Source organism: Protopterus annectens, chromosome 15.part0, assembly GCF_019279795.1.
Source record: "Protopterus annectens isolate FY-2018-M chromosome 15.part0, PAN1.0, whole genome shotgun sequence".
In the NCBI taxonomy this organism is placed as follows: Eukaryota; Metazoa; Chordata; order Ceratodontiformes; family Protopteridae; genus Protopterus; species Protopterus annectens.
Genome location: NC_056749.1, coordinates 667,653,019 through 667,674,487, shown reverse-complemented (window position 1 = coordinate 667,674,487; position 21,469 = coordinate 667,653,019). Strand labels below are relative to the sequence as shown.

General features: G+C 43.7%; 1 protein-coding gene across 1 annotated transcript in view; it reads right to left on the bottom strand.

Annotated features, from left to right (window-relative positions):
- The window catches only part of SYTL4 (synaptotagmin like 4), a 975,777-nt gene that overhangs the window by 472,435 nt on the left and 481,873 nt on the right, over positions 1 to 21,469 (bottom strand). The window contains exon 3 of the mRNA XM_044057514.1: positions 15,044 to 15,259. Within this exon, the coding sequence (XP_043913449.1) occupies positions 15,044 to 15,259 (216 nt within the window). The remainder of the gene's footprint in view (positions 1 to 15,043; positions 15,260 to 21,469) is intronic.

The window sequence follows — 21,469 nt, the reverse complement described above, 5'->3', positions numbered from 1 at the left end:
GGTCCGAGGAAAGGTATTCTTCCTCCACTCTGGGCCTTTTGTCCAGGGGGGGGGGGGTTGAGAACCCCTGATAAGAGTAATCAAATCCTCAGCCATTTTGAGCATCTGCTTTTTAGGCATGGGGCCTTCAGAGGGGCCCTGTGGAGCATGTCTTTTAGAATGTACGGCTGCTATAGATTTAGTGTAAGCCTTAATGGAAAAAGAAGAAGAAGGCCTGAAGACACCTTGAGAGGTGGCAGGCCTGTCTGAACTCTGAGTTTCCCCGCCAAGAGTGACTTCGGTATCTGTAGTCAGGGTGTGGGCCGAAGAGCCTGTGACCTCGGGCACAGAAGACACTGCTAATGAAATGTCATCGGTAGTCAGGGGCTGCGTAGGCACCTCGCTGAGAACCGGAGCACATGTAGTTGGCTTTAGCGTGGTGTCGGTAGAAGTCACGGACCTCGTATGTCGGTCCTTATCTTTACGTCGTTTACTCAAAATTGGAGTCTGAGTATCCAACGACATGTTGTAATTAACCTTTTTGCCAAAATAGTGTTGGGTGAACTCCGCCCGACGCTTAATAGTGCGTCTGTTGAATGTAGCACAAAAACGACATGCCGAGACGTCGTGGTCTGGGCCTAAGCAAGGTATACAGAGGGAATGGAAATCCTTATGCGGTATATTTGCTTCCCAGATGAAATGCAATTATTAACTTTGTCTGACATCGGTCTGAGGCAAGAAAAGTTTCCCCAACGGGGTACTTAGCTTTCTAGAAGTCTTCGGTTGAAAAATATTCGTAATCTCAGGAGCTGGCCGACCGGCACTTGCGAACTGCTTCTGCTTCGGGCACCGCGAGGCAAGAAAGACTGAAGAAAATGGCATCAGCTGGTTCTTTTATACCCCTGTCGCACTGACGTCAGGGAAGAAGCAACGACAACCGACGCCGGACCTAGACTTTGGAATTCGGCCGACCGAGGACCCGCCTGACGGCAGGAGAACCCATCTGTTATGACTGCAGCTGTATGCACGATAAACATCAGCAGCTCTACATGAGGCCTCTAAACAATCAAAACCACACTGCAAGGTATGTTTACCCACTTGCTCTGCACCATGCAACAAATCCTGCAACTCTTTTAAATCTGGTTGTTCTGGTTGTGTCATCTTGTTTTTCAGCTGAGATATCAAAAACTGTTGATACTTTAACATATGGAACTGACAGTTTAATGCCCTCATGGTTAAAGTGGCCGAGGTGTACACCTTTTTCCCCCACCTTTCCCCCACCTTTCTAAAGATCAGGAATCTCTCTCTGAAGGTAATTGGTTTTTAGCAGTAGAGGCCTTAATTCCCTTGGGACCCTGTGAAATAGTTTCTGGGTCAGCAGTATGGCTTTTATATAGGACCTGGTGAGAATCAAGAGCCCAGTAATACCTGTCTGGTTTAACAGGAGCTGGAGGCAAAGAATCAGGATTAAGGCTGGCTTCCGTGTACACATCATCCAATATATCTAAAACAGGAGGGATAGCCAGAGGCCTATGCTGGGGGAGCAGAAGAAATCCCTAAGCCTTTTCTTGGAATCTGAGTAATCTTGGCCTTCCCAGTGAAAGTGTTCCCTCAATGTATGCAGGGTTTCCCCAAAAGAGAAGTCCTCAGGTGGAGGAGACCGAGGGAATAGACTCCTCTGCATCAGAGTCTTCGAATGGAGAATAGGCACAATCCTGGTCCTCAGATAGTTCTGAGGTAATAGAAGCTTGATCTGAGGAAGGGTAGTCTTCCTCTAATCTGGGCCTTTTGTCAGAGGGGGGTTGAGAACCCCTGATAGGAGTAATCAAATCCTCAGCCATTTTAAGCATCTGTTTTTTAGGCATAGTGCCTTGAGAGGGTGTCTGAGGAACCTGTTTTTTGGTTTTCATGGCTGTTTTAGATTTAGTGAAGGCTTTAATAGAGAAGGAGGAAGGCCTGAAGACCCCTTGAGAAATGGCAGGCCTGTCTAAATTCTGAGATTCCCCGCCATGAGTGGCGTCGGTATCTGTAGTAGGAATGGGGGCCGAGGAGCCTGCGACCTCGGGTACTGAAGACACTGGTAATGCGTTGTCATCGGTACTCAGGGGCTGCGTAGGTGCCTCGCTGAGTACCGGAGAACCGGTAGTCGGCCTTAGCGTGGTATCAGTAGGTGGTGCGGACCTCGTATGTCGGTCCTTATCTTTGTGTTTTTTGCTCAAAACTTTAGTCGGAGTATCCGACGACATAATATAATCACACTTTTTGCCAAAAAAGTGAAGGGCGAACTCCGCCAGACGCTTAATAGTGCGTTTGTTGAATCTAGCACAAAAACGGCAGGCCGAGACGTCGTGGTCTGGGCCTAAGCAAGGTATACAGTAAAAATGGAAATCCTTATGCGGTATTTGCTTCCCACATGAAAAGCAATTATTAACTTTGTCTGACATCGGTCTGAGGCAAGAAAAGTTTCCCCAACGGGGTACTTAGCTTTCAAGAAGACTTTGGCTGAAATACTTTCGTAAATCTCAGGAGCTGGCCGACTGGCACTTGCGAACTGCTTCTGCTTCAGGCACCGCGCGGCAAGAAAGACTGAAGAAAATGGCGTCGGCTGCCTCTTTTATACCCCTGCCGCACTGACGTCAGGGAGGAAGCGACAACAACCGACGCTGGACCTAGACTTTGGAATTCGGCCGACCGAGGACCCGCCTGACGGCAGGATAACCCATCTGTTATGACTGCAGCTGTATGCACGATGAACATTGGGAATTTATGTGGCAGTTAGAAGTTTTAAAAAAACATGTTGGTCAAAAGAGACTATCCATTGTGGTTCATAGAAAATATATTTACGGAAGTTATTAGGGTCAGAAGCCTATCCCTCCAGCATGTTTTGTTCATTGTGATGACAAGGCTTAGATCCCTGGAGCATGTGTCTCTGAGGGATTGGGATTTCTTTAAGTGGGGCATGTCCAACAGCTCAGGGTTTGACATGGCCTTGTATGTTAAGCAGAGATCATCTCTGAGTAGACGATATGCCACAGAGTATAGCTGGAGTTTTTTTTTTTTTTTTTTTTTAGACTGTCAGCATAGGGCATCTGCTTTAGGACTGTGACTCTTTTAGTGAGATATTTCTGCGGCCTTTCCAGCTGTTGCAGATGTCTTGTGTGGTACATACCAAATGGGGCATTGTACTCTATAATGGGTCTAATGAGGGATGAGCACAGTGGGACAATGACCTCCTTTTTTCTGGATGTAAAGCCCTTAGTGATGAGGTGTGCCACATAGAAGGATTTCCTGACTATTGTGGCGATGTGGTTATCGAAGGTGAGACCACTGTCCACCTATGTCCTCAAGTCTCTCATCACACTTTCAGTGTTTAGCGTATTGCCACCTATGTGGCAATTCATGGGTAGATGTTTTTTCCCAAAGGGGATAACTATACATTTCTTGGCATTAAGCTTGAGCCCATAGCTCTGGCACCAAGCATCCGTTTCTGTTAAGGCCCTTTTGTAGAATATCCACATCATTTGGGGATTCAATAATGGCTCCCAGTTTGCAGTCATCTGCGAACTTTGGTAGCCAGAGTCCCTTAGTGTTGGCCTGTACTTCAGAGAAGTACAACAGCAGTCCCAGGACTGAACCCTGAGGTACACCACCTGTCACTTCTACTTAAATATTCCCCAAAATAAAAACGGTGTAGTCTAAATGGGGGATCTTAAAATTCACTTTTTGGACATTAATTCTTTATTCCCAAACCTAAGTTATCGTAAGTTCTAATCAGTATCAGGGAATACTGCTCATTCTCTCACAGATGGCAGCTATTTGTGGGCTGTTATGCATCCAGAGACAGCAAAGTAGTATTCTGTCTTCAAACAGCACATGACGCAAAGAGCAGGCCAGCTGTCTTCCCTACTTCATTCCTGTTCTTGTAAAACAAAATAGGAGATGACTAAATAGCTCAGATGTATACATGCTGATGAATACAGGATCATACTCGGGTATGTTACTGAAGATGAAGCTGTTAAAACAGCTCTTCCATTATGGTACATGTACAAAACTTTTATGCAGCGCAGGGAGTGCCACTGACTATGCTTCAAAATCAGAAAAAAGATAAATCTGTTACGCACTTCTGTAGAGGAAGGCATGACCATAACAATGCTTTCAACTATGTGTATCAACTGTTACACACTCCCTAACATCCAAGTGCTATTACTGTATATTCCTTTTCAACGGTCTTTCCTCATAATATCCGTGGAAGTTTACATTTGCCATTCTATAAGTAACAATTTAAAAAACTGTCCTACACTTTTTCCTGCAATTATATTCACTGCCGTCTATGTAACAGCACTCGCCAAGTACTTTACTGATTTTCAAAGTCAGTAAAATACTTTTTTTTTTTTTTTGTTAATAACAGGTAATAAATCTGTAGAGTATATGAAAGTCATTGCACTTCAAAGAACCACAATTGGATTTCACTGGTCATAACCAATTATTATGGTGTTCTTAACATGGATGCCAGTATTCACCTGCAGAGTTTTGCTCTTGATGTGAATGGTTTTGATTGAAGACGCAATCATAACCTCTATATCTGGTACATGGAAGTATATCCTAACCTCCTGGGTGGTCTCCTTCATCAGAACATATGTCTTACTATTTTGGTCCCAAAAGGAAGACCTTGACCAGAATCACCAAGCTTATTGTACCTTGAGTCAAATTCATGGTACAGTGGGATAAAGCCCTGATTAGACCGCAGCAGACCTGATTTTGACTAGTGGCTCAGATGCCTGAAGGATCCGGCCAGGGATGATGTGAGTGAGTGGTCAGTATTGAGTCATCCATGATGGGGAGAGGGAGGAAGGTGGCTCCAGGTTGCCACCACCTACCAGGACCAGTAAGTGTTCAAACAGTGGGATTCCAAGCCTGCTGAGCTCAAACTACCATAATATGAATGCAAACAGTGGGATTCCAAGCCTGCTGAGCTCACACTACCACAGTGTGAATGGAAATAGTGGGATTCCAAGCCTGCTGAGCTCACACTACCACACTGTGAATGCAAATAGTGGGATTCCAAGCCTGCTGAGCTCACACTACCATAGTGTGAATGCAAACAGTGGGATTCCAAGCCTGCTGAGCTCACACTACCATAGTGTGAATGCAAACAGTGGGATTCCAAGCCTGCTGAGCTCACACTACCATAGTATGGATGCACTGTGAGTGGAGGGGAAACTACTCTGTGGTACCAGACTTCCCTCAAGAGGTAGGAACTGCAGGCTCTGTAGAGCTGTTGAGAGGGTCCTCCCTGGTGGAGAGGGCAGGCCACCCTCAAGACCAGAAGGCTGGCCCAACTCCTTACCTCTCAACTCTTGCTGTGGAACAGAGGGCTGATGGGGGGTGGTTCCTGAATGGGCCATAGGGTTTTCACCTGGGCAGTGAATACCTGTTTCTCATTCTAATGGAACAAATAAGCCAACTGGTTGAAAGCAGAGGAGTCATTTGGCAAGGTCCTAGTTGGAGCAATAAACAAAAAAAGCTTAAAGTGTCTTGAAAAAGTATTCAGTAAGGACCAAGTAGCAGTTGCTCAAACATCATCCAAAGCCACAGTTTGAAAACATGCCTGAAAGGCAGCAACTGGTCCAGCAGAATATGAACTCAGACTAAAGTGAAGAGGCAATGCGTTCAGCACAAAATGAGACACTGTCTGCAACCATTTACCTAGTGTCACTTAAGACAATTTCTTATCTGAAGACTGTCTTGGCAATACAAAATATCACTTGTGAGTGCTTATCTATTCAGTGAGGTAGGTATCGATTGCTATTAGAATAGCTGGGAAAGAAATGCACAAGTTGAATGTATTGGATGAGGTTAGTTTTAGTCAATTCCTCCCACATGAAAAAGCAGAACAGTGTACAAACATACTCTATATGTATGAAAGTTCATATAAGGAGGTCCCACTACAAAAGCCTGCAACTCAGATTCTTCTAGATGAAGTTACAGCTACCAGAAAGTGTTCCATGAAAATAATTTAAATTCTGCTGCAACTGAGGGCACAAAGGAAGGACTGTTAGCATCCCTAAGAACAAATTAAAGATGCCACTTAGAAATGGGATCGTTAACTGGTGGTCTTACGAGAAATGTACCTTCCATGAAGGTTTTGCAAACCTTCAGAGGGTGTAGATAAAGAATTAGCTCCTTGGCAATTGTTTGAAATTCCTGTAAAATAAACTTGGATAAAGCAGTAACTAAGTTCATAGTGAAATATTTGGGCAAGATCCTCCAAAACAGAAGGCAACTGAATGGATAAAGGGTCAGGGTATTCTAATAAGGCCCATGTTCAAAAGCAGACTCACATTTTAAGTGTGTGTGTGTGTGTGTGTGTGTGTGTGTGTGTGTGTGTGTGCGCGCGCATGAGCTCGCACTTGGTACTTGGGGAGATTTAATAATCTGAACTACTTTGACAGAAAAGCTAGGTTACTGGTAATCAATGAAAAGTAGAGAAACCATGCAGTCAGACGTATGAGGCAGATGTTCAGCCAAGGCTTGCCAACAGACAGCACAGTATCATTCTAAATGGACAGAATGTTGCTAAGGCCAATACACAACTGCCAGAATGACTTTGGACTTAAGTAGTTTAATCCTGCTTGATCAACTTCGACATTAGACGAAATGGGAGAAAGTAAGGGGAAGCGTACATGGCCACGTCCTGATGAGAATATCTATTGAGCACTCACCACATGGAAAGATGAGGGAACTGAAGACTAGAGCTGCAACTGCACTTGTACTGGCTGGGATATGAATAGGTCATAGCCAAGGCTTGCCCCAGCAACAGAAAACCTTCCTTGTTAAAGACTGAAACAACACACATGGCTTTACCCAAACTTCAGCTTATTAACAGAAATCAGATGGATGACACAGTCCTTTTCCAAACTTTCACCGTTTCTCGACACACGGGTGGGGGTCCCCATTGCTTGATGGTGTGCCACACTAGTGTCATACTGCTGGAATTGATTGCTATCATACCCTGTGGCACAGCCTCCTGAAATCTTAGAAGGGTAAGAAGGAATGCCCTCATCTCCGTTAGTATCCAGATATCTGGTACAGTCTGCCTTTGGTAATGCCTCTCATCCATCCTAAGGCAGACGCATTAGTGGTGACTCCCACCACTGATGTGGGCAGCTGAAATAGATGGCTTTACACCAGACTGGGTAAATATATCCAACCACTATATGTAGAACTTGCAGACTCCATAAAATGTTAACTTATCAAGAGACTTGGGTCTGATATGATAGGACTGAACTCAAAGTATTAGCTACAATTTTTTTTCATGGTCATGTGACATCTGGCAAATGGCACCAAACAACTGCCACTGCCATCAAGCTACGGGTTCTGAGGCAAAGGTGAGCAGTAGTATTTTTGTGAATCTAACAGCTGTAAAACCACGTGCTGGAGAGGTTGAATCTTTTTTTTTTTTTTTTTGGGGGGGGGGGGGTAGACTAAAATTTATCATATCCACACTACAGCCTACAAATGCAACCAGAGGCATGGCTTCCAAATTAAACTTTGTAAAGTTCAGTTATTCCAATGGACTGGAACTGCCCCAATGAGATTCACAAGCTCAGCTCAGGATGATTAGTGAGGAAAAAGCTAACTGATGGTCATCAAAGACCGACAGAATTTTGTCCTTTTTCAGCCACTGTTTACTGCTAGAAAAATATGCAACACACTGGGAGCTGTGGTGAAACCATATTGAACTAAATGACTAACTCCTACCTAAAAAGAGGAGATACTTCCTGGACTCTGGTTATTTTTATGTGGAAGAAGGCATCCCATAGATCCAAACAGCATACATTACCTTTCTGATAAGCAAGAAGAATTGGGTTTCACTGTGACTAAATGCAAGGTTTCCTTTGTGGATGAAGGCTACTCAAGTCAAAAACAGGCCTACCATCCTTTGTCTTCTTTGGCACTAAAATGAAAGTACAGTTGCGTACACTTACCATAAATGTAGATGTTAGAGTATATTCACTGTTGCAGTCATCACTTGTAGGTTACCCCTGCTGGGTAGCCCTCGACCGGCCTGAATACCAGAGTAAAGGTTTCCCTCCTGCGTCAGCAATTCTGTGAGTGTGGCTGATGTCAGGTCATCAGGGCTATAACAGGAGAAAGCCAACACCAAAACATCAGTTTTTCTTGCCCCCAAAGGGTAGGAACCCCATAAAAGATATAAATATAGAAGCCAAGAAAGGGGGAAGGTGGGAGGGAAACAGGACTGCAACAGTGAATACACTCGAACATCTACTTTTATGGTAGCATACGCAACTGTACTATGTTCTTCATGTTTCACTGTTGCAGTCATCACTTGTGGGAAGAATCCCAAAGCTGAGGAAGTGGGTTTAGGAAAGTTGCACAAATTATGGGGATGCTAGCATGCACTGAACGATTGCAGATGCAAATCCTGCCCTGGTTTTAGAGAATGTAGCTAGCTGGTAGTGCTTGGTGAAAGTGTGTATAGATGGTCAAGTAGCAGCTTCCAGAATTTCCTTAGTAGGAACCCCACTCAGAAAGGCTGTGGAGGTAGAGACTGCTCTTGTGGAATGGCATCAGATGGTTTTGGGAGGACCCCTTCTATGGAAGGAGTAGCAGAAATGTATGCAATGAGAGATCCAATTGGAAATGGTCTGCTTAGTAATGGGTTCCCTTCTGCCCCAGGGGTGAATGAAACCAGTAGCTAGTCAGTTTTCCTGATTGATTTGGTCCTGTCAAGGTAAAGTCTCAGCTGTATGAGCACATCTAAGGTATGCAGAATCCTCTCCCCTCTATCTGTAGGTTTAGGAAAGAAAGTAGGTAGGTAGGTGCATGGCCTGGTTAAGGGTTACACCAGAGACCACCTTAGGCATAAAGGAGGGGTTGGTTCTTAGAGGGACCTTGTCTGCATGGAAGATGAAGGGCTCAGTGGCCATAACAGCCTGGAGCTCGGATACTCTCCTAGCAGAAGTGATGGCTAGCAAAAGGGCAGTTTTCCTAGAGAGGTATTTGAGATCTGCAGAGGAAAGGGGGTAGAGTAAGTTTTTCCAGGACAAAGTTAAGATCCCAAGCTGGTGCATGTGGCCTTCTAGGTGGTCTGATGTGAGCCACACCTCTAAGGGAACTGTTTCAAGAGGTGTTGAGAGAATAAAGGCTGATCCGCCTGGACGTAGGCTGAGACAGCTGAAGCATGAATCTTGATAGAGGAGTAAGACAAACCCTTATGGAGGGAGCTCTGCCAGGTAGTCCACAACCAGGGGTAAAGAGGCTGTAGTTCTGGAAGTGCCTCTGCTGGAGCACCAGCAGGTTAATCGCTTCCACTTGGAGGAATAAGATTTCCTGGTGCTGGGTCTATGAACCTCCTTAATAATGTCTAACACCTGACTGCTGAGGACTGAAGAATCATCTGCCTTTGAGGGATCAGCCATGCTGTTAACTTGAGTTGGCCAGGTCTGGATGTAGGAGCTTCCTCCCTCCTTGTGTGAGAAGGTTTGAGGAGGAGGGCAGGGGAAAGGGAGGTTGTATGGTCATGCTGATGAGCATGGGGTACAAGTGCTGCCTTGGCCAGTCTGGGGCAATCAGGATCGCCCTTGGTCCTTCCTCTTGAGTAGTACCCTGGGTATCAGGGGAAGTGGGGGAAAGGCATACACAAACAGGCTGCCCCAGTGGAAGCAGAGGAGGATCCACTATTCAGGCTTTTGGGTGAAACTGTCTTGAGGAGAATTTGGTCAGTTGACGGTTCTGGTAGCTTGAGAAAAGGTCTATGTCTGGTTCCACCGAGGTGCTACTGATCTGTAAGAAGGTCTCTATGTGCAATTGCCACTCGTGGGGGTCCACGATCTGTCTGCTTAAGTGATCTGCCAGGGTGTTTTGCTTCCCTGGAAGGTACTGAGCTATGAGATGCAGTCCCAGACTGGAGGCTGAATGCCAGGTTTCCATGGCAAGGTGACAAAGTGGGTAAGAATGAGTCCCCCCCCCCCCAGTTTGTTGATGTACCACATGACAGTAGTGTTGTCTGCCCTAATTAAGAGTACCCCTGGTGACAGATGCTTTTGAAAGGTTAGGATAGCACTGTGCACCGTTAGCATCTCTTTCATATTGATGTGGAGACCTAGAACCTCCTTTTCCCAAAAGGCCTAGGTTTGCAGAGTTCCTGCATGTGCTCCCCAAGCAATGTCTGAGGTGTCCATGGTCAAGGTTTGCTTATGTGGCTGAAGGACAAGGGGAAGGCCCTTGTTCAGGGAGCAAGCCTGGGCCCACCAGAGGAGCTCCTTCCTTAAGTAAGGAATTAGTGGGAGTTGGTGCTCCAGATACTGGGAGTGTTGGCACCAGAGGTTCCTCAGGTACCACACCACTGCAGTTTCCTCATATGCAATCTGGCAAGGGGTACCAGCAGGACGCAGGAAGCCAGGTATCCTAGGGCTTGCATTACTTTCCTGGCTGTAAGGTGGGTCTTTTGTACCAGCTGTTGGAAGTAGGACTGAAGAAAGGTCTGCTTCATGTGTGTGTGTGGGGTGGGGGTGGGGGGGCATTTGTGTGGAAGTGTCTAGAAGGGTGCCCAAGAAGGCAATCCTTCATGTGGGTAATAGCTGGGATTTCTCCAAGTTGATGGTGAATCCCAATGAGGTCAGTAGGGTCTGCACAAAGGAGAGGCCCTGTAGGAGTTTTTCCTTGGTATCTGCCTATATGAGGCAGTCATTGAGGTAGGGATAAATGTGTATGATTCTCTGCCTGCAGTAAGCAATGACTGGAGCCAAGCACTTTGTAAAGACTCTGGGAGCAGTGGATCAGCCAAAGGGCAGTGCAGAGAACTGAAAGTGCTGGGACCATGCTCTGAACCTTAGGTAGGTCCTGCAGGACCGTCTGATAGGGGTATGCAGGTAGGCATCCTTCAGATCTAGGGTCACTAGCCAGGACTGTGGCAGGAGCATGGGTAGTAATTTTTGTAGTGTTAACATTTTGAATTTCTTGAGTAAAACCCTTTTCCTGGTCTGTTCCTTGGGCATGGGTTCTATAGTGCCCTGGGCATAAAGCTTTTGGATCTGACGAAAGGCTTCTGCTGTCTGGTCTACAGGGACATCTAGGCAACCTGACCACCTGGGTTTTAATTTGAAATAGAATCTGTACCCTCTGTTAATAATTTTCTGGCCCCAGAAGATCTGAGGTGATGGCCTGCCAGTTTTCTAGAAAGAGGGAGAGTCTTCCTCCTAGCTTGTCTGGGGACCTGGGGGGGGGGGGGGCAGGAGGGGGTTAAGAAGTCATTGTAAGTCTCTGGAGAAGGTAGTGGGCTTAGAACTCCCCTGCCTGGGAGTGGCAGTGCCTGCGGCCTAGGAGTTCTGTCCCTGCGTCCCTTTCATTGCACTAGCTTTGCTTGAGAGGGAAAGGACCAGTGCTTAGTAAGGAAGTTTCTGCTGAACCCAGGTGGTTGCACCTGTAAAAAATCCTTGACAGCCTGCATGGATTTGGCTTTGTCCTCCATTTTCTTGATGACTTTCTCGGCCGTGGGACCAAACAACTGCTCTTTATCTAGAGAGACATCTAAAAGTTTGGATTTTACCTGGTCAGGCAAAGGTTGATCCCTTAACTGGGCATGCCTTCTGATAACTGATGTTGCAGCCCTGGTAGAGGCTTCTAAGTCATCAAAATCACAATGCAAGAAGCACTTTGCTACCTGAGAACTAGACTATATGAGGTCTGTTAATTCTCTAGTAGTGCTACTGTCAGGTATGGAAGATATTTTCTGTTTAATCTGTTCCAGCACATTCTGCTGACATTTTATCAAGTGAAAATAGCAATTTAATGACCTGACAGCTAAAGTAGCCGAGGTGTAAACCTTTTTACCCATCTGTCTAATGCTCTGCTTTCCTTGTCAGCTGGGATGGAGTTTTTAGAAGAGCTAGCCCCAGCTCCCTTAGGGCCTTGAATAATTACGTCAGGGTCTACAGTAGGGTTTTTAAAAATGAATCTGTGTGAGTCTTGCACCCTGTAGTATCTGTCCGGCTTTCTGGGCGCAGGAGGGAGAGAATCAGGAGAGAGAGCAGATTCTAGGAAGACATACTCTACAGCATCAAGGATAGGAGGAATGGCCAGAGGCTTATGCTAAGGCAAATCAAGAAATTCCCTTAGTCTCTTTTTAGACAGGAGTTAGTCCTGGGCCTCCCACTGAAAATGTTCTTTGAGGATATTTAGGGTTTCCCCCAAAGGAAAAGTCCTCAGGGGGGAGGCAGACAGAATGGGGTCATCAGCATCAGAGTCCTCAGAGGCTGCTAAGGGCTGGTCTTCCATGTCAGAGTCCTCCAAAACAGAATCAACTGATTCCTGGTCAGTGAGGACCTCTGGGGAGGTGTCACTTTTTCTTTTGGCTGGTGCAGGGAGGTGGGGTTGGTTACCCTTGAACAGAGTAATGAGGTCTTCTGCCATCCTGAGCAGTTGCTGTGACTAAGGGGCAGGCTGGCTAGTAGTAGATCAGAGGCTGGGGCCCTGGGAAGGGACCTTTTTGGGGGTAGATTTAGGCTTGGGCCTAGCTGGGTCAGAAGCCTTATACACGGTCAATTTGACCGGCGGCGCTGTTGTCGGTTCAATTTGGACTTCAGATGTCAGGTGGATCTCAGCGGAAGCCAGTGCCTGCAAAGTGTCTCCGGACCCAACCACGTGAGGAGCAAGCGACATCCCGGCTGAAGGAGGCTGATCCAGCAGCTTACCTGACTCAGAATGGGTCCCGGTAGAAGCCTGCAACAGTTCGTCGGCTCTCATCAGGGGTGTGAAGGCGTCTCACTGAGTTCAGCTGTAGCCTTGCTTTGAGTAAAAGTTGACTGTAGTCCGGAGTCATGAGAGGTCCTATCTTTTAGAGGTCTATCCTTATCTTTGTCCTTTTTCTTCCTAGGCAAGTCAGAAACTGCCTGAGGAAAACAACACCATTTTGCATTGCAGGAAAGACGGACTAAAATCCCTCACTACAATATCAGCTCTTCTTCTAATAGTATGAGCATTAAAGAGGGTACAGAACAGACACCTTGGAACATCGTGGTCTGGGACTAAACAAGTGATGCAGAGAGAATGGAAGTCTCATTGTGAGATCTGCTTTCCACAACTGAGAGTTAACTTTCTCTGACATCAGTTTAAGGCAAGAAAAGATTCCCCATCAGGGTACTTAACTTTAAATGGTTGTCCTCACTCTGGCAACAACTGACTGATCCACTCGCAAAACTGCTTCTACTTCGGGCTCCACAGCAAGAAAGACTGATGTAATGGCATCGGCTGTCTCCCTTTATAGCCCTGACGTGAGCCACACTCACAGAATAGCTGACACAGGAGGGAAACCTTTACTCCGGTATTCGGGCAGGCCAAGGGCTACCCAAGCAGGGATAACCCACAAGTGACTGCAACAGTAAAACACGAAGAGCATCAGGAAGGAGTTCCATACTCTCTTCAGATTGGGCCTCTTGGATTTTCTTAAGTCAATGAGAAACATACCATCTTAGAAAAACGAGTTAAAGAACAAACAAGCAAAAAAGTAAGTAAGTAGTAGCTGGAAAAAAATGACAATTAGAATGCTTAGGAGGAGAAATTACAAGTTAAGGGAAATAAATCTAAAACTAATCAAGCAAAGGTTTAGGGTGAGAACTATAACATACTACCCTGAATAGTAAGCAACTTAATTACAGATTTGAGAAAAAGTTGTGCTGGAATATCAAAAAGTAGGCTGGGGATATTTTTCAGTGTGAATGTTCGTGGACTGCAAATCATCTGGAGCTGAACGTTTTCCCAGTGCATTATGACAGGAGGGACACAGTAGTGCTACAATGTTAAATGTACAGGAGTTTGAAAGGCCTGCCAGCATTAGCCTGCTACTAAAAAGTCAGTTTTCCTCTTGCCAAATCACAGTGAACGTCTTTTTCTACAGTTGTACGGTGCAGAATATAAACATAAAACAGTTTTGTTTTCTTCAATATGCTACAGTTACTCTGTCAAGGTACCCTTTCAGGAAACACAAAGGAAAAACAACCAGTATATAAAAATGAAATAATTGTCAGGAAGAAGCTGCTGGATTAAGTCAAACGTTTATTGTAATCCACATACAAATAGTCACCCAACTTACGCACGAGCTAAGCGCTTGTGTTCCTTCTGCTCTGGAACTTCATCAGAGCTAAAATACAAACCAACTAACTTTCACTTAAGATATATATAAATTACACGTTTTAGGAAGCATAACTTACTGGACAGATATATCTTAAGTGAACGTTAGTTCTTACTAAAGAAAAACAGGTAACAAATTTACACAAAAGGCAAACAGAATATGTTTTACAAAATTTTAGTTAAATTATATCAAACAACATACAGTTTTAGACTGAAAACCATTGTTTCTGCATGTTTAATAGTGTATGCGTGTGTGTGTGTGTGTGTGTGTGTGTGTGTGTGTGTGTGTGTGTGTGTGTGTGTGTGTGTATATATATATATATATATATATATATATATATATATATATATATATATATATATATATATATATATATCAGAAGACTGACAAACCAAAAGACTGAATCCCAAAAGACTGAAAATTAAAAATACTAAACACATTATTAATGTAGAAAGCAAGCCCTCCTACAAGCCTCATGTGGGGGGCTGCACCCACCCCCATACCCCCTGCTAACTATATATACCAACGCCAAGATTGCACAACAGTAGAGAAGGGGCAAATTCCATCATTCAGTATTTTGAATTTTCAGTCTTTTGGGGTTCAACCTTTTGGTTTTTCAGTCTTCTGAAGTAGACCCATATATATTCATTTTATATAGATAGAGCTGCATACTACAAATTAATGGAGATGTTTTAATAGATCGTGAACTGTTTTTTGAGATTCACAATTGGTTGTTTATTAATTATATAAACTACTGGTTTGGTTTGTATTTTAGCTCTGTATACTGGTTGGTTGGAGTTTCAGTAGTTTTTCAAGTGCATCTTATTATTAATTTGAAACACAAAGTTCACACAGTAATCATCAAGAACTTCTACCTTAATAGGACTATAGAGAAAAAATAAACAAACGTACGCTTCTTTTGTGCAGACAGTACATTTCCAGGTCCCATTTGCATGTGTTACTCTACATGCTGTACACACCAGGTGACTACAGTTGTAGCAGATGCCAGAATTACTCCCAAGTCGTCCTACTTTTTGCAGGCAGCGTGCACAAGTCCTGTCTCCATACTCTCGACTAACTCGTTTTGCTCCTTTCCGACGGATATCTACAAGCTCATGTTTCAGCCTCCTGCAAAGACAATAAAAGACATTAATACCTACTGCTAAAGTAATCACCAAACCCAAACTCCTTCATGCAACACTACCAGAAGCATCAATTTCCATTTTTAACTGAAGGATTCAAAAATATGCATCCAGTAAGAATGCACACTCAGGCAGTGCTACCCTTAGCAATTAGAGCTGACAGACAAGGAAATAAAAATAGCGCTCAACTCATTGATTCGTTTTTTTGCAGATTCTGGACTATCTAAATCCTGCGTCTTCCTTTTACACTTCTGGGAATAGTTTGTGTTCCTATGTGGCCACCTTCCAGTAGATGCACGTACTTAATTACCAACCACTGGCATACAATACTCAAAAAATAATTTTGCCCTCTCACTAAACAGAATATGCTACTTAAGTCTACAATGATATACAAATTTAAATAAAATGGATTTTTTTTTATCAAAGTTTATGGTTAAATATTTTGTTACATGACATTTTTCAGAATATCTGGAGTGTTAAATGGTATATTTTGCTGAAGCCTCTTATTTGATTCACCCTACCCCCACCCCCAACCCACAAGAGAAACGTATAAAATCCAAAAACATGCAGTGAATTGGTTAGAGGAAGTACTTCTGTGGGTGGCGGCTACATTCTGTAAAAATGAATCTGATTCCAAAACCCTAGCTATGCCCCTGAAATCCATCACAGCTGACTGTTGACTGTCAATTTATTTTTTAAAAAGAAAGGAATACTTTTATTTTGTTATTTAATTCTTAGCCAGTAAATGAACTGGACCAAAAGGAGCATTACAATTAATAAATGAATAAGCAATGCATAATAAATATATAGTATTATGTGCGGGTTGCCAATCATAACCTGCTTACTATCTGTTCAAAACATGGATGCCAAGAAATTCCCCTTGAGAGTGAAGCTGGAAAGATGAGCCTTGGCATCCACGTCAAGAACACATAATTAAGGGTTAAGACTGGAGACCTGCTTATAATTCTTTGCAGTGCATGGAGCTTTATCTGCTCCATGTACTATTAGTCACAGAAGAAACAAACGGCCATGTGCTTTTCCAGCTTTCAAAGCAGTAAAGCACTTAGCGAGCGCGGTCAGAAAGACAGTGTTAAATGTCCAGATTTTTGCCTCATATGTTTGGTCTGTTTCTCATAAAATATTTGTTTTTTGGACAAAGCACTTAAGATTGAAATCACTAATGAACATTCCTTTCAGTTTCAGACTTTGCATCTCTCAGAAAATGCAGACAAAGAGACATCCTGTTATTCTAACTAGTTTATCAGTACAGACAGCAGGCAAAAACAAATCCGCTTTTTATTCTGCCGCTGTCTTTTGCTGATCAGTACTAGTAGATTTGACTGTCTAGTGAAAGATTCAACTTAAAAAAGTTAAGCAGGAGGTACTCCATAGTAGCTTTTAACTGATTTGACTTTTTGCTGGATATCAAAGCATAATCACCGCGCTCTATGAGCTACAGAAATATTACGAATGAATGCAAATGTATTAGACACATAAATACAGTCAAGAAATGTCTAAGTAGTATATAGCCAAGTAATACATAGCTGTATAAGCTAACCATAATGATAATCAATGCAGTACAAATATTGTAATTGTATTCTGTGTCCCTTAGTTAAAGAACAGAAAGTATATATATGTACAGAGCATCATCATAAGCAGAACAGAAATGAGACATGTTCAGGCTTATTATGGGAACAAGGTTTCCATAGAACAACAAGGCAATAAGAGTAAAAGTAAAGAAAGAATAGTTATGTAAAATCTTATCGTAACCATAGATGTCCATCTCTTCTATGTTGCTGTATTCATAACCTTGGATTATCCTCCACTCAGCAACCCAAATGTCCGACCCGTATACAAAAGCTTTCGTCACTGCAAGGTAAATGGGTTGTCTGACTTTGGCCGTAGGGTGCGTGGGCCATAAAAGTGATGTCTGCACATACCTTCCTCAGAACTGAATACCCCAGTCGGACCACAGTCCCAGGCTAGCTACGCAAGTCCTGTATCATCCAGCAAGTTTTTTTTTTTGTTTTTTTGTTTTTTTTTTAATTATTATCAGGGGCAGGAGGGTGGGATAGAATACTGCAACATGGATGAGAAGGACATGCATGTTTATGGTAAGATTTTACACAACTATTCTATGTCCTTCTATTCACATACTGCAGTATTCATAACCTTTGGGTGAGTGCCATACCTCAAAGGGTAAGAAGAGGAGTGTGGTTTGGAACTGCTTTCCAAGAATCCATGCAGGACTGCCCTTGCAAAACCTGCCCTAGATCTGGAAATGTGGTCCAGTATGTAGTGTTTGGTGAAGGTATGGATAGATGTCCAGGTAGCTACCTCTAAAATGGAAGCAGTGTCCAACCCTTTGAAGAAAGTTCCAGATGAGGCCACGGCTCTAGTGGAATAGGCTTTAATTTTAGAGTTTAGATGTTTGCTAGGGTAGGTGTATCAAAAGGAAATGGCTCTAGAAATCCAAGCAGAGATGGTCTGTTTTGTCACCGCTTTCCCCAGAGCTCTGGGGTGAAAGGAAACAAATTGCTTTAATCTCCCTAAAGGACTTGGACTCTCTCATTGTCATTCTGGGCATGTGGAAAAAAGGTGGGGAGGTGAATTAATTGGTTCAGAGACAGCTCATTGACCACCTTAAGCATGAAGGAGGGATTAGTCTTTAGGGTGACTCTATCCTTGTGGAAGATTACAAAAGGTGGGGTGGTCATGAGGGCCTGGAGCTCTCCTGGCTTATGTCAAGGCAACCAAAAGCACCATTTTCCAAGTGCAATATTTTAGAGAAGCTGTAAGCTGTTGATTCAAAAGGGGTAATGGTGAGCTTCTCCAACACGTAGTTCAAGTCCGAAGGTGGAGGAACTGGCTTCCTGGGGGGCCTGAGATGCAATACTCCCTTTAGAAATAACTTCTCTATAAGTCAGGAGACAAGTGGAGGGTCAAGAGTAAGATAAGCAGAAATAGCAACCAGGAGAGCCTTAACAGAAGAATATGCCAACACTGCCTGCAACAATTCACACAGATAGGACAGCACTAAGAGAATCTCTCCCTGAAATGGGTCTAGCTGTCTTTTAAGGCACCACATAGAAAACCTTTTCCATTTGGGCAAACAAGATCTCCTAGAATTGTGTTTCCTAGCCTTCTGCAGGACATAAAGCACATCCTCAGCACATGGAAACAGACGTGTTGAAATGTGAATGCACCTATGGGAGCAGACGTGTGGACATGTGAATACATGCATACATGGGAGGGGACGTGTGTGTGGATGTGTGCATGGATGTGTACATGCACACATGGGTGCACATATGTGTTGAAGTGTGTGCACACATATGGGAGGCACTGTGAACACTGCAGTGACAAGTGCCCAAAATCTGCCACCAGAGATTAGGGCAACATCATACAAAAACATGCCTTTCAAACTTGCCTCAGTGATACAGTCATGTGGATTAGGGGTGCTGGGCATTTAAGCTGAACATCTGCCCTTAAATGAAAGTGGTTGTGCTTTGTAGGGAGGTGAAGCCAGACACTCAAGCTGCTGTAAACAAGGGTGTGGCCAGTGACTGTGGACATGCAGGAGCAGTGAGGTGTGGCAAGGCACAAGCAAACTCTATGCCTGCTAAAATGATAGCTCCTGCTGCTGTAAACAAGGGTGTGGCCAGTGACTGTGGACATGCAGGAGCAGTGAGGTGTGGCAAGGCACAAGCAAACTCTATGCCTGCTAAAATGATAGCTCCTGCTGGTCACCTCTCACCCCAGGGAGACTGGGAGTACCTTTTTCCTGAGGAAAGATTAAGCGGAAGACCCACTGAAAGGAGACTAATAGCTAGCAGGTAGAAAGGTGAAAAGAACAAAAAAAAATTTTCAGTGAATGTTTTTAGTCATGTTGGACAGCAACAAATGGTGTTCTTACTCCAGAACTTCTACAAGTTTAGTGGCTGCATTTCAAGAATGGGGAGATTATGTGGGGAGTGATGTGAGCCACCAACAAACTGCAAGAGACTAACAGAGGAAGCTGTGGCTACAATGAATGACTGCAGGTAGGAAGCATGTAGGAGGGTGGCCACATGGGTAGAGGAAGACAGTGGGCATCACCAAAATTATGACTTGGGTCAAAAAAAAAAACAACTGAAAAGATTATCTGATTGGAGACGGGCTCCTTTGCTCAGCAATTAGCCACTCGTGTTCCCCCTCTTTAGACTGAGTACAAGTAATGATCATGAACAGAACCTCTGACCTGGAACACATGTCGTACTCCAACCAGGAACAAATGCACTCCACTTAGCTGAAATGAGAAATATTTGTTCATGTGCTTACGACATACTAGAACTGGGTAGCTCACAAAAATGAGTACAGAGACTTCTGCATCTCTTGTCAGATTGCATAACCATGGAACGCTAATTCTGATCATACAACTGTGATCACACTGTGGTCTTTCTTGCATGACCAGCTCATTTCTTACCTTTCAGTCTGCACACACACTGAGACCCTGGGAGTGGAGATCCTTAGAAGGAATCTGCCTACCACAATCGCACATCTGCTTCCTAGCCGACATCTTACACTATTGGATCACAATAACTTGGCTCCCCAAGGAGGCATTTGTCTAAACAAATGAAGGAAAAACAAGAAATCCAAAACCAGTAACCGAAAAAGAAAAAAATGATGCCAAACTACAGGAAAAGTCAATAGTTTAATTAGCATTTTTATCCTGAAATTACAGGACTTCTTCGGATTATAAAAGTGGAAAAGTGAAGAATGTCTTAAATCTTCCATTTCAGCACAACGGTGGTCTTTTTTCAATATTTATGATGAAAAATTAAAGTACATAATTAGTTAACATCAATGCAGACATTAATACATTTGGATGTCAAAGTGACACTAAAGGGTGAATTCTGGCTCTGGCAAAGAATAAAGAGGAAGCAACAGACTTGCATTGTGGGGGAACAACATACCTGCAAGGGAATATGTCTGTCATTAATTTAAAATGTTTCACTTACTGTGTGCGGGTCTGTTTTTGTGCGTGTGTCTCTGTGTCTGTCAATCTACTGGTCTACAGGGAGTTGTCATGGGTTGCAATGTATGCATATGACAGCAACACCCTGTCACACATGACATCCCAAATTACTGACTGCAGTACTTAACCACAAACCTGCTGTTTGCCAACCTGTCTGGAAATATTAACACTGTTCAGGCTACAAAATTAACAAAAAACATGACCAATACTTCAATACTGCAAGGACTTCTAGTGTAAATAATGATATACTTCCCCTCAACTACAATCCCCTTTAAAATCCATGAATTAGTATCATCGGAGAACATCACCTAATGATGTTTCATAAGGACATGCACACACACACACACACACACACACACACACATATATATATATATATATATATATATATATATATATATATATATAAAAATATAAATAGGTTCATGGGTATTTACTCGGCTAACGATCACAGGGGCCTTTTTAAACCTAGCCATGCATCTCAAATCTCTGACAAGTTCTGATACCCTTGATAAGGCTAAGCAGGGGGTTGGGAGCAGGGGCCTTGGAGATGGACCACTTATAGGTTGCCTGAATCCATTGGAGATGTAGGTGCCAAACCAAGGATGAATTTCCTGCTCCCCATCCAACTGTCCAAGATGCACTTGAACTGGGTTAGTGAGGAACTCTGCTTCACATGGATGGGAGCCTGTTTCATAGACTGGGTAGTCTCTGGGATACATACCTGTCTCTCCAGCAGGTCCAATTTATATCACAGGCAAGATTAAAGTCTTTAGAATGGGTAAGTCTGGTGCTGTTTGTTTTGTGGATATGCAGGAGGTCCAGGGTGGGGGTCTTACAATGCCCTGCATGCCAGGCATAGATCTCCCCTCAAAAGCCTGTAGGAGACAACCTATAGGGATAGGGCTTTGAGGCAGACTGCATAGGATATTTTACTTACGCCCTGTATTCTTTTGGTGAGGAATCTCTGTGGACGTTAAAATTGTTGGATATGCCTGGTTAGGTACATACCAAAGGGGGCATTGTACTCAATGACAGTTCTGTTGAATGCCAAATACAGTGGAACAATGATTTCCATGGACTTCGATGACATACCTTTGTTTATAAGTTGTGCCACATAGAATGATTTCCTCACTACTGTAGACACGGAATAGTCAAAATCTAGATTGCTATTTGTGTACG